At 35.9% G+C, this 13138-nt stretch overlaps 1 protein-coding gene across 7 annotated transcripts in view; it reads left to right on the top strand.

Moving 5' to 3' along the window:
* Window positions 1-13138, top strand: part of MGAT4A (alpha-1,3-mannosyl-glycoprotein 4-beta-N-acetylglucosaminyltransferase A) — an 87071-nt gene that overhangs the window by 70403 nt on the left and 3530 nt on the right. For all 7 annotated transcript variants that reach the window (XM_075135109.1, XM_075135082.1, XM_075135116.1 and 4 more), the window contains 2 exons: window positions 251-444; window positions 12505-12583. In XM_075135109.1, coding sequence (XP_074991210.1) covers window positions 251-444; window positions 12505-12583 — 273 coding nt within the window. The remainder of the gene's footprint in view (window positions 1-250; window positions 445-12504; window positions 12584-13138) is intronic.

The following is a 13138-nucleotide window of genomic DNA, read 5'->3' as shown; positions in this document are numbered from 1 at the left end:
TTTAAACTGGTTACTATCAAGTATAAGAAGTGCTAATCTCAGCTCATTTTTGTGGGTTTTTGCTAGGGGGTATTTTTTCTAATTTTTTTACTTTAATGGCATGTTCATCTTATTAATCAGTACAAGATCTGAGCAAAAATGATGCATTCGTTTTCCATTTGATGCAAGTGTTTAAGTGTAACCACTTGGGAAAAGAACATAATAAAACAGGTTATCTGACCAGCATGATGTTTGTCTTTCTTTCAATTAGGATAAAGACTTCCTGAAACCATTACTGCATAAAATCCACGTGAATCCACCTGCAGAGGTTTCGACATCTTTAAAAGTCTACCAAGGGCATACGCTAGAAAAAACCTACGTAGGGGAAGATTTTTTCTGGGCTGTCACACCAGTTGCTGGGGATTATATTCTATTTAAATTTGACAAGCCAGTCAATGTAGAAAGGTTAGTAATTATTTGCCTTTGGTCTCATATCTAAAGCTGCTTGTTCACCAGGAATGCTTGAAGATAGAATTTGGGGCTGTCATTATAAACTAAAGTGAAAGTAGGGTCTTCGGAGTTCAGCTGAAACTATGATCATTAGTGTCTTCCCTCTAATTCTTTTACTACTGTAAATTTTGTCTTGCTCTTTTTTATTATTATTTTTATGTAATCCAGAGCCTTTTTGATAAATGCAATTCAAAACCTGTGCTTCTCTGGCAGTTCACAAGAGAATTTAAAAGAAGCCAATTTGATTCTATTTGTATTTGGTTGGTTTACTTCTAATTACAGAGCAATTGTACAGCATGGTGTGTGGTACAGTATGTTGTGCCCTGCAGCCTCGGTCCCTTGATTGTCCAGATCAGAAATCTTGCTAGAGCATATCACGATGTCTCCAGACCTGAAAGCTGGGAACTCTGAAGGGTAATGTTTTTTAGATATAGCTTTAGGGCTTGAAAAAAGTCACCGTGCTAAGACTCCAAGTTGACCTATTTAAAAAAATTAAAATCTAACAAAAAAAAAAAAAAGGTGGGGGGGTGCCCTTGAAATACAAATATCCATGATTTGTTAGAGGACTAAAGGTGACTTCTTTTTAGCTACTAGTCAGATTAAATAAGGAAAATAGCGTTTGCGCTTTAGACTGTAGTCATCCTTTAGTTTTATTGAGACTCATTTGCTGCTTTGCTTTTTACTGTCTTGCCGACATAGTAGTCCAAGACTTATAAATTGTTTATTTAGTGGCTGTTTAAGTGTTGCTATGTTAGTGGATTCCTTTTCTCCTTTCTTCACATTCCTTTATGTGTGTGAGGCCAGTACCTATAGTCCGGTAGAGCAAAGTTTCTTTGGATCAATTTGAGTGGATGCTTTTCTTGTGAAGCAGCCTTTTGCGGTCCTGAACTGAATCCAATTGGTCAACTTCTGTGCCTTGGTACATAATCAAAGGCTAAGTCTTCACCTTGGCTTAGCGCAACAGTGAGGATCAGTAGTTTTCCTTGTTACTATGTTGCTCCAAACTAGTCTGACCTATGAAACTCAACTTTGTCATTTGAGATGTCTAATTACTCTCTCAGTTGATTGCTATGCTTTAAAAGACTTTCCTGGTTAGCTTTCCAAGATGTATGTGTTGAGGAATGTGACTACCATACCTCCTTGGATTAAAGGCAGAATCTTTTTTATCCTGTGCCAATAGTTTAAAAAATACATATTTTTCAACATAAATGTATGAATTAATTGATTTCTTTTTGATCAAATTTTCCTTTTCAAAGTTATGAAGTAAATGTTGTCCAATTTGTGTGTTTTTTTTTTTTTTAAAAAAGATTTATGTGCATCTGTGTAATGAATAGGGTAATTGTAAGCCACAAACGTTGATCTTGGGGTGGTTTAGGAAGAGTCAAACGCACAATGGCAATTTTGGAAAGCATTGCTAGCAAGTGTCATAGATCAGCACTCTTATTTAAAGAATGACATGCACAGGTCTGAAGAAAATGTTTTTTGATACGTGTTACCTTAATGGTGAGGGAATTGGGGGAACGAGTAACTACTGATTATCTGTGCAAAAGGTGGGAAGATAGTGTTGATTATTGTGCCCTGGAAAATGGTAGTGAGGCCTAAGGTAGTTACGTCTACCTGCTGTGCTAAGAACAGTCCCAGCAGTAGAGGATGATACGACTTTTTTTTTGCATGTTGTTATTTCTATTTATTGAAGAAATGCATTTTAGTTTGCATTTTCTATTGCTTCCTCAAAGGAAGTCCGCCAATTAGAATGATGCTACCTGTTCAGACTTAAGTTTAACATTGTTTGAGCTATCATTGTAAGCCATTTCAAAGTTTATTATGATTTTAGCTTCTATTGCCACAGTGTCCTCAAAAACGCAGTATTTTGCCTTTCTGAAGTCAGTGACTGATTAGGGCTACAGATTATGTTAACTTCAAATTGTTGGGGACTTATTTTTGTTTGTCTGCTTAACTTCAGCAGCAGCAGATTTTGGTAGGTAAAGGTCAAGTGGAGCAATGATGTTTCCTGATATTTCAAGGATGCTTGCTGAGGCAGTCAAAAACAAAACTGTGACTTGCAGGTTGAAACACAGAAAAGGGAAAATGGACCGAGCATTAGGATCTCTTACCTGGTGGGGAGATATATCTGATTGTGGAAATTAAGAGTAGAAAATAGGCTTTTGAAAGCCATCTTGTGTTTGTGAAGGGATGCAAAAGGTTTTTCCTTTTTTTCTTTTTTTTTTTTTTTAAAGTAATAGAAAGGGTCTTTGAATTTACAGAAAATTTTGTCTGCCAAGTCAGTTTGAGGTGTAGCTGCTTAGTAACTCCCATAATAAATTCTTGATAAACAACTTTTTAATGGAAATATTGACCACAACTCTGACTGAATGAATGGCAGGTCTGTTACACTGTGACAGAGCACTAACTTGTTCCTATAGTTTATTTTTCCATGTCAAACGTTTTGCTGAACTGAATTTAAATTTTCTGCTGAGTATAGCAGTTCAGTAGTTAACTTTCATTAAGTCTTTAAATATTTTATTTTTGAGATCTGGGAATATTGTCACGGATAACACTGGCAAAGATCTCTTAATAGTTAGTGAGAACTGAGCTCACTTTGCTGAGCAGAAAGTAACATCTGTGGCTATTTTGTGCAAGACCTGGTTGGCAGATCCCTGCTGAATATTGAACAGTCAAATAGAAGGTGCTTGTTCTAAACCACACCTGGAGAACAGGGATGTGTAAATTGAAATTGTCTAATGTTCATTTTAGTAACAGCTCTTGTACTGAACCTTTTTAGTTTTTTCCAAGCAAAAGATCTCCAGCCACAACACTGAAGTCCCTTAATAGTAAGCTAGGATCTCATTCTTATTTTTGCAATAAGAAGTTATGTACCTCTCTTTCAGTAGCATATCCTTGAGAATGAAAGTAGATCCACTGACTTTCCTCTTAAAAACAAATTGCACAGCAGTATTGAAGGTGTGGTTTGGTTTTGGTTTGTTGGGGTTTTTTTTAAATAAATGGATGGACTGTTTCCTAAATGCTCAAAACAGCCTACATTGTAAAGATAAGAAATACTGCATTTCTGTTCCCTTACGTAGTTATGTAATTATTGAAATCCACTTTGCTATTTGGGTATGTACACTGTTGTTCCAAGCACACATTTAATTATTAAAACTAACAGTTATATTTAAGAGTTTCTTTATGAAGCATACATTATTACTACCTTAATGCTAGTACTGAATGTAAATTCATTTTCCTCACTATAAGTAGCAGATTCAAGATACTTCTTTTCTTTACTAGTTACTCTTTTTCTTCAGAAATGTCAGTGAGGAATGTAGCAACTCATTGTGAAGAGCTTTTGACTTTAGACGTTGCTTTGTTTGAGGGTTTTTTGTATGTAGGAAGCTCTGAAATATTGGTGGATGAGTAGTGAATCTTGAACAGAGGTAATAAACTTTGAATGTGATCCTGGTTTAAAAAAAAACACAAACCCAAAACACATCCCAGAAAGACGTTCCATTGCAGCACTTAAGTGACGCTGGTGTCTATCATCATCGCAACCATCTCTTTTTTGACTGCCTAAATTTGAGTCCTCCCTATAGATGTGATTGACACAAATCAGATACTGTGTTCAAAGAACATGTGCACTAATTACATCGAGGAAGCCCTTGGAAGGGCATAATCTATGGCTGTTTTAATTAGATTATGTTTACACTTGTCAGCTTTTCTGCAATAGGAATTTAGAATGGATATTTATAAAAAGGGCCGGGTTTGTGTCAGTATGAATTGCTTTCAAATGCTGATCTTTATTAAAAAAAGAAGAAAAGCTGCAGGAAAAGACAAGGATGTATTTTATACTGTGGAAAGGAAAAAAACCCACCGAAAACTAAACCCCACTCCAACCTCACCAGTGTATATATAAAAAAATTTGCTTTATATTTTTAAAATATGAGGCTCATCCTTTCTTGTATGTAACTGCTTGGTAGTGTTACTTCGAGTATTTTCAAAAGGATTCGCAAAGTTTGGGTTTTTTTGGGGGGCGGGGGAGGGGAGGAGGATTTGGTTTTTGTTTGGTATTTTTTTTCTTCCCCCCCTAGCATTGCTTTTAAATCTGTTGTTGCCCCATAGTTGTGTTCTTCTTTTAGCAAGTTATTAGGTAGTCATCCTAATGTGACATTGATTATTAATAAAGTGATTTTATGAGGTAGAACTTGCTGACTGGAATTTCAGCTTTAAACTGAAATCTTAATACTTTGACAAACCAGCTTGTAGATTACATTTACTACTTTGTGTTCTGATGTTGGCATAGACACTGGATGTGCAGTAGTTGAGACTAATAATCTAATTTTCCATATTGTTGACCCTGGAATCCCAGGGAACATGTGATGTTAACCCCAAATATGTTTCCTGTGGCATCTTCTCACAACATAGAATTCTCACTCATGCAAGAAATATATATTTGACTATTTAAGCTAGAAAATCAATGTATTGAGTGTGAAGAGTATCTTGTTGGGTTCCTGGTAACTAAACAAATACATTACTTTTGTCTGCTTTGAAATTATTGTGACAGTGCTGAAAAATACCTGCCTAAAAAGTGACAGTTGCTTACCTGTTACTACTGCCACTTCATTGTAAAGGAAAATAAACGTAGTTTTTAAAACAGGTTCTCTAGCAGTGAAAACTTAAAAGGAATTTAATTTTTTTTAAGTACAACAAAGTTACCAAAAAAAATGTCATAGCAGTTAGTCATGTATGTATCTAAAATGTAGTGAATTGCATCCTGTGGGATGCAAGTCCTCCTGTGAGTAGAGAGGTACAAGATCAAATGCATTACAAAGGAAAAAAAGACTAACAGCTTTCCAAAACTGGCAGGGAAGTGGAACTTTCTCATAATTTGCTTTTGCAGTAACAACCAGTTAAAACCTAGGGAACTGCAAAATTATTTGGGTTTTAGATTAGTACAGCAGTAACTTGACTGATGTATAAGCTGTTCTTTGTTCATAATCACTGTTCAGTGTAGAAACTCTCCTTCAGCGCAATGCAATACATTCAACCTTTCTTGGGCAATTTTGCTGAAGAACGTACGTGCACACACACACAATATATGATTTAGAAATAATCTTTGTTCTGATTCTAAAGATATAATATAGGTTATTAAAGTTTAACATCCTCTTCATTTTATTAAGCTTTAATGGTGGTGTCAGTTTATAGGAAATATTTGAAAGTCTCTTTATTATTTTAAATGTTTTGGTGTTTGTCAGTATATTTCAGGTGGGATAATATTTTTTGTGTATATAAAAAAGAGAATTTTAAGACTTTGGTTTCTGTGTTTACATAAGCTTCTGTACTAATGAGTAGAACATCCTCAAATGGGTGCTCTGACAGCAGGGATTTGGCAGGCAGGCTCCCAGCTACTGATGCTGTTTACTCCAGGCATGGAACTCTGCCCATAACAATGAGGCAAGAACTTCATACTAAAAGGGGAAAAAAACCCAAAATATGGATCAGAGACAGAAGAAAAGAGCTGCCTGAGCCAAGGACATGCTGCTTCCTCCTTAATGGCACTAATATTCAAGATTTGTGTATTTGGCAGTGTTTCTGGGTTTACAGTTCTTAGTCAGAAATCGTAATGCTGTTGCCTAAACATTAGATGTCTAATGCCACTTGAGATACCCTAAAATACTTCACCTGATTTCCAGAAGGGCTTGAGTCTCTGAGATGCCATAATTGCATCTTGCCAGCCTGTGACGAGGTCTCATACCCAAGTGCATCTCAAATGGTGGCAAATGCCTATGTTTAAGAAAACTCAATGGAGTTGTTATCTGTGCTTCTGGACAATTAAGCTGGGGGGGGGGGGGGAATGTTTAGGTGCACACACACACACACATATTAAAACAAAACAAAACAAACCCCAAAGCCTTTCTGTGTTTCACTGCATTAAAAATTCGGCAGAAGTAACCTTGCAAAAGAACATAAGAGCCTTTTAACTCATATTGATGTGGTGGAAAAATGGGTAAATTCCTTAAAGAGAAGAGCAGAGATTTCAGGACAGAGAACAGTCACTCCCTTAAAAACCAACCAACCAACCAACAACAACAAAAAACCCAAATAAACAAAAAAACCCCAACCCAAGACAAAACACCTCCAAAACAAAAAATCAAAAATAGTTAAAATTAATTTAACGCCAAACTCTTTTCTATTACAGTTGAAGTGTGTATACTGCAGAGAGCACAGTGCAGGTTTAGAAAGCTGATCTCACAGTCCTCACTGGGAAACAGAAGGCAAGAGTAGACCTGGGAGTGAGATTTTCTTACCCAGCTAAATGCCTTCTACACATATTGCGCAGTTGAAGAAAGTTAGGAAATGGAATCAAAAGATTTAGATTGACTTTTAAAGTGGTGTGAGAAAACAAATTTCTTAGGAGTGTGTTGGATAAAAAAGGCTCAGACCACTCCCCAGAATTCCCCCATCACCTCTTCAAGTCAGGCTACTTTGTGGTCCTTTGACAAACGTGAGAAAGTTCTCTGCTTTTGGTGTGCTGGTTCGGCACTTCTGTAAAAATGGGGAATTCATCCCTTGCAGCTCTCGAACATGCAGCCCAGTTTATATATGGACAGTTAGACTGGCTGGTTTTGGCAGAGGAAATGAAATCTTACCAGGCATTTTGCATAGAAGTTAACGGGTCAAATGTTCCTCTTTTTTTGGTGTGGGGTTGTTTGTTGTTGTTGTTGTTGATTTTTTTTGGTTTTGGTTTTTTTTCCCAAGTCAGAAACAATAACAAGATAGAAAAGCACCCATTAGATTGCTCATCTATTATGAGTACTTGGTGGGTATATATCTAGACTTGAGGAATTAAGGGGTTTTTTAAGCGTAAGTTATTTTTGCAAAAGAGTGGGCATAAAGGATAGGAGAAGAAAACTGAGCTTGAGAGAGGGAAAAGAAATTATTCATCTTCCATTTGTATTTTGCACGAGGAAATAATGCATGGTGAATACCAGTTTCCAGTGACAGTAAAAGAACATTTCCTAATGAGGATTCTGGGAAAATGACAGAGAGGAGGTAGATTAGATTTCTTTTACCACATTTGCATCCAGTGATCAAAAATACTGGATAGAATTGGTGAATAATGACTCTTGCGTGGATGACGGCATCTGTAGAGAGCCAAAAATTTGCTGACTGAATGTTGCTTTTATAGAAATTCATGTTGTGCAGAATTAAAAACTGTTATGCTGCATGTTGCTATGGATAATTTGCTCAAATCTGGAAGCAAACATTTCCTCTCTGCCTTGCTGCCTCTTTTCCTTTTCTGAAAACGGGATATACTAAAATATATCAGATTGCTAAAAAGAGATGTAAGGAGAATACGTAGAGAAAAGGATTTGATTCCTGATGCTTACAGAGTACAAAGGCCTGTGTTCATAAATAGATTTTTAGAATATTTGTGTTTAGCATCAAGTGAGATAAATCTTTGGTTTCCTTCAAAACAAAACCCAAATATATTGACAGTGGATGTGAATTGTGCTTTTAAAAGAATTTTATATATATTATTAAGTATATTATTTCCTTTTATAAAGCTGCCATAATTTACTGATAGTTATTGTGTGTTCTGTTCTAATTTTTAATTGCTCAACAAAATAGGAAATGCATAGAATCACACTTTTGTATATAAAAAAATTCATTGGCACTTCTATTTATTTAAATAAAATATAAAAGACAGTAAGACAGATTTTTTTTAATGCCTAAAAGAATACAAATTAGGTAATAGAATAACAGTTTTCTGGGCCTAAATATGCTTTGATGTGAGAGATTCATTCGCTTCGTAAGCAAACAGGAGGAGGGTAGAGAGGTGTGTGTAGTTGGGATTTTTTTTTTTTTTTGAAAGTACACGTGATGGTTTAGTGCTGCAAGATGGAAAAGTTTAGCCCTTCAAAGATGACTGTTAAAGCTAACAGCGCAGATTAGTAATATTGATATTAATTTATATACGTCTTTTGTACAAAAGATGAGAATCTTTCCAGGTGCTCACTACTGGGATAGTTCTGAATCTGAGTGTAGGCTCCTAAACTACTGTAACAGTTACTGCATTGGCAAGCTAATGATAGCTTTTGTCAGTGTATTAATGATAATCGTGCTTCTGCCCTCCTCTTCCTTTGTGTGTTAGGATGTGTATGAATATTTGTTTCAACTTACTGGGTTTTGTGGGTTTTTTTCCCTCTAGTTGGCTTGATTTTAAAGGTGATACCTAGCTCCACAGGAAGAAGTCAAACCCTCAATTTGAGTAATTACACAAGTCACTGAACGTGACAACTGAAGTTGTCTTTGCAACTTTGACTTTGCTCCATTTTATTATTTGTTTGTTTGTTTTTTAAACCTTCAGTGCTCTTTAAATTTTATTACGTAATTTTTTTTTTGGCCATATGAGATGTTGATGTCTAGCATCCTCTATTCCTCTCATACTACATTGAGATGATGACCAGAATGTATGCAAGTTAGTTCATACATGTAGTAATTTCTGGCATGGGAGAGGTTGTCTGGTTTTGAATACCTACAGTAGCTAGTTATGACCTTTAACCTCTGCATCTTTAAAAAGTTACTGCCTCTAAGGTTCAGTTACATTAATATTTCATTTACCAGTTGTAAGTTAGAGTTACTTTTCTCTGATGACTTCCGTAAAGAATGTCCAAATGTGACCATGTTTGTATTTTGTAATAAAGCTGTGAAGTAATATTCCATTAGGTAATAGTAGTATTTTTTTTTAACTTTAGGTGAATTTGTAGTTGTTTGGGATTACTATATTTAGAGGTCTATCGCTTTCAGAATTTTAATTTTGAAAGAGTGGTTCAGAAGCTATTATGTGTTAGCAGCAGGTAGACAAGAATACCTTAGTGATTCCATCCTAAGAAAAATGTCAGTTATCTAGGTGGTGGGGGGGGAAAGTATGTTTTTACTGTTTACATGGACTGTCACCTGTAAGTCTCAGGACAGATGTCAGAATAACATAGCCAAAATCACAGCTATTTCCGTGTCTTTCAGTCCCTGTATCCAGAAAAATCTTTCATAGTCTGAAAACCTTGAAAACTTGTGATTTATCAATATGTCAGGGAGGCAGGTTTTACAAAAGAACAACTAATGACACTTCTTTTAGGACCTGTAGAATATCTGTTTATTTGTAAATTGAATTTTATTTCCTATCAGTTTTTTAATTTGTAAATTTTATTTCTAAGCAAAAGATTGATCATAGATGTGAACTGTGTATGTATATTCATACTTCTATTTTTAATCTGTGTAACTTTTTCTGTCTAAGTAGGTGTTATCTGTCAAGTGTTCAAGCAAGGCTCAGATATAAAAATAAACCTTTAAACATAATTTTAAGTAAGATGTAACACGTGCATATGTTATATATGTGTGTGCATATGGGTAGACAGATAGTTATAGAAAATGTACTAAAAAAGCAGGTCTGATTACATGGAAATCTGGAAATGAGATTTTATTAATTCCTTCCGTAAATTGTTTTGGCAGCGTGCCAATTTTTGAGTGCGTTGCCCTAGTGGAGTGATAACTGCTGGGGGAGGAAACCACACTTCAGTTTCAAAAGTTGAGAGCACAGTAGGAGAAATAGTTGGCTGTGGTTGTACGGGTGCAGGGTTGTTTTTTTAAAAAAACAAACCCCAAATAAATAAATACCTTCCTGCCCCCCTCCCCCCAAAAAACCCCAAACCCCCACAAACAAACAAAAAACTAGCCCACCACCACCACTTCCCCCCCCAACACACCTCTCCCCCCACACCTCCCAAAAAACCACCCAAACATCCCAAACCTATTATCGTTCATTGAGAGCACAGTGATCACAGATCACGAGGAGTTTCTTTGTGGCTTTTTAGGTGTGTCTTCTCAGAAATAAGATTTGTGAACTAGAAAGCACTGACGAGAAGCACTGTGTCTGTGGTTTGGTTGGAGCATTTGATGGCAGTACCTTAGATGTGTTTGATCGCTTGCATTTAAAAATAAGTCTCCTTAGAATTTTCAGCGTTTTCAAGAAAAAAATTCCCAGTAACGATTAGGATATCTGACAGACTAAAGAATGGCAAGTTAGATATGCTAGGTCAGAAGACAGCAGAATATATTTTTAGTCTTCTGGTCAGCTTTGTGGAGAGTTTTGTTTTGCTTATTATTGAAACGTACAATAAAGGCATCTTCCTAGAAAGGGTAATTAAGTCTTTGGGGTTTTTTGAATGTCACTAATGTTTAGAAAAATTCCAAGATTTTTCTTGGAAGAACTGTGGATGTTTTAGGTAGGTTGTGTATTTCAGAATTAACTAACCTTTACATAAAACTACAGTGGGGAAATTATTTTTCTGGAAGCACATACAATGCTGAAGCTTACTGAATCAAATTTTGTTTTGCAGTTCAATCTGTGCAGTTCTGCTGAAACTATTTCTGCAGTTGAAATCAATGTAGCTTTCTTACATCAGAGTGTGTGGTTTTACTCCTTTTGTGAGCCTTTGTAAAAGAAGTGTTACGTATATATATGTGTGTGTGTGTTTTTAAATTAGTTCTATCATTTTGGGATCACAAACATTTCTAAGTCAGGGTCAGAGGTTCTGTTTTCTTCTACTTCTTGTCTTGTAGTTACGGAGTATGGATTAATAGCAAGTACTTACCTGGCTTCAGACATACTGGATAAAGACAAACTGGAATTTACATCTCCAATTATGTCTTAATAAATTGCAAATAGAGCTAATGTTTGTAATTTTAATCAAGTGATAATTTCTGAACTAATTTTGTCCCTGGCTGGTGATGTATTTAATGTCGAAGATGGTGCTTAATTTCTCTAAGTTCCAATTGAAGAAAGGTTTGAAATGTGTTGATAGATTTTTACATATTCATTTAAACGTATTAAAAGTAAAATAGGCTTGTTAAAAGTGGCATCTGAGTAGGTGTAATATCTAGGTAGTTTTTGACAGTAATCTGAATAAACTCTGTGGTCTACTAGAAAAAAAAGGTAAGAAATGAACAATTTTTCAAGCATTGATACCACCTAGTGGTAAAAAATATTGTTACTTGTTTACATAATATGTATTCAAAAGAATATGAAGTTTGTGTTATATAAGGAAAGGGGATTTAAACTATGTCTTTTGTAACATTATCTACACATGTGTAGTCCTGCAAAATCGTTTGAGAGTGGGCAGCTAGAATTCGAACACTTGCACTTCACTGCTTGATATGTGTAGGGATGGTTTTATTACAGTTTTAAACATATTTACTCTGTCCCATTTAAAAAAAAAAAAAAGAGAAATTTCATTAAATGCACAACTGAATGAGGGTAACGGGGACTTTGTACAGGTGTAAAAAAAAAAGGTCCTTTTCTGTGTGTGTATACACGTCAAAAGCATATGCTTTTGTTTTTAAAAAAAAAAATCTGTCTTTGGAATAGAAGTTTGAATTCGGGTAACATTAAGGGTGTGGAATAGGGGTTGGGAATTCCTGGCACAGTCGTTAATGAGACTTTGCAATGAACCAGAGTGGAGAGCTGGTCTTGGGGAAAACTGGCCTGGCAAAACGTTGACTTGGGTAAGTTCCCAGAACTGGTTCAGAGGGAATCTGCAGAGTTCATCCTGTGGGCACAAGGAGGGGGTGGCGCGTGGTGCGTGGTGGGGAGCGATGGGGAGAGGCTGAGGGAAGGTAGGGCTCCTGCTTCTGGAGGTGATACCAGTACATGCCAGGCAATAATGACTACAGTGTTGGTCACTTTGTATAATGCAATCTGTCAAGATCGGATTATGGAAAGGACCTTTCTAAGCAAAATACCGCCCAACTACTCTTCAAAAAATGCAAAGTTTTTGCCCTTTCAATTACGGTAGTATGTGAACCCATCTTTCATTTCTTATCGCCAGCTGATGTAGGTCCAGTATAAAAGTTACATTTATTATTGTAACATTCATAATGTGACTATTTAACATGTAAGATGGTAACTTAGCTAATTCTGACTGATGTATGTAGACTGTTTTATTTTTCGCTTTTCATTTATAGGTACTTGTTTCACAGTGGCAATCCAGAGCACCCAGGAGACATACTTCTAAACACAACTGTGGAAGTTTTGCCTTTTCAGGTATGAATTTATTGATTTGTGCCTTCTCCATTATAGATAAAAGCAAAACCTCCTAATGTTATTGACATTTTTAACAGGGTGAGGGAGACATGAATGCTTCTTTTTTTAACTATAGGATCTTGGTCTCTGATGCTCTCATACTTTTTTTACTTGGATCTGTTAACAGAAAACTGTTGTAACTATTCAGATGTTCATTCAGAGTGCAGTCTGCTACAAGTACTGTTGGTAATTTGGAGGTGAACAAGCTCATTTTCTTCCAATTTACTGCTACGACTTAAAACAAAAAAATAACCAGTCTTCCCTCTCCTGTGTATTTTGGAAAGTGGGAAAGCGAAGTCAATCTGCTTTTTGACTTAGTAAAAAAGTCTTGGTTCAGGAATTGATACTCCTTACTAGATATGGAAATATCTGGACTCTTAAACCGAATGTGTTCCTTTCTCCTGATTACCGATTTTTTTTTTCCCCCCCCATAAATCAGTCTGAGTTTTATCTCAGGAGGGCACTACACTCTCTAAAGTATATTCTTGCTTGAAGCCAGATGGTATGGGTTCTTTG

The sequence above is a fragment of the Calonectris borealis genome, chromosome 1 (assembly GCF_964195595.1).
Source record: "Calonectris borealis chromosome 1, bCalBor7.hap1.2, whole genome shotgun sequence".
NCBI classification, from domain to species: Eukaryota; Metazoa; Chordata; class Aves; order Procellariiformes; family Procellariidae; genus Calonectris; species Calonectris borealis.
The sequence above is the reverse complement of the archived record's forward strand: the minus strand, read 5'-3'. Positions and strand labels throughout refer to the sequence as shown.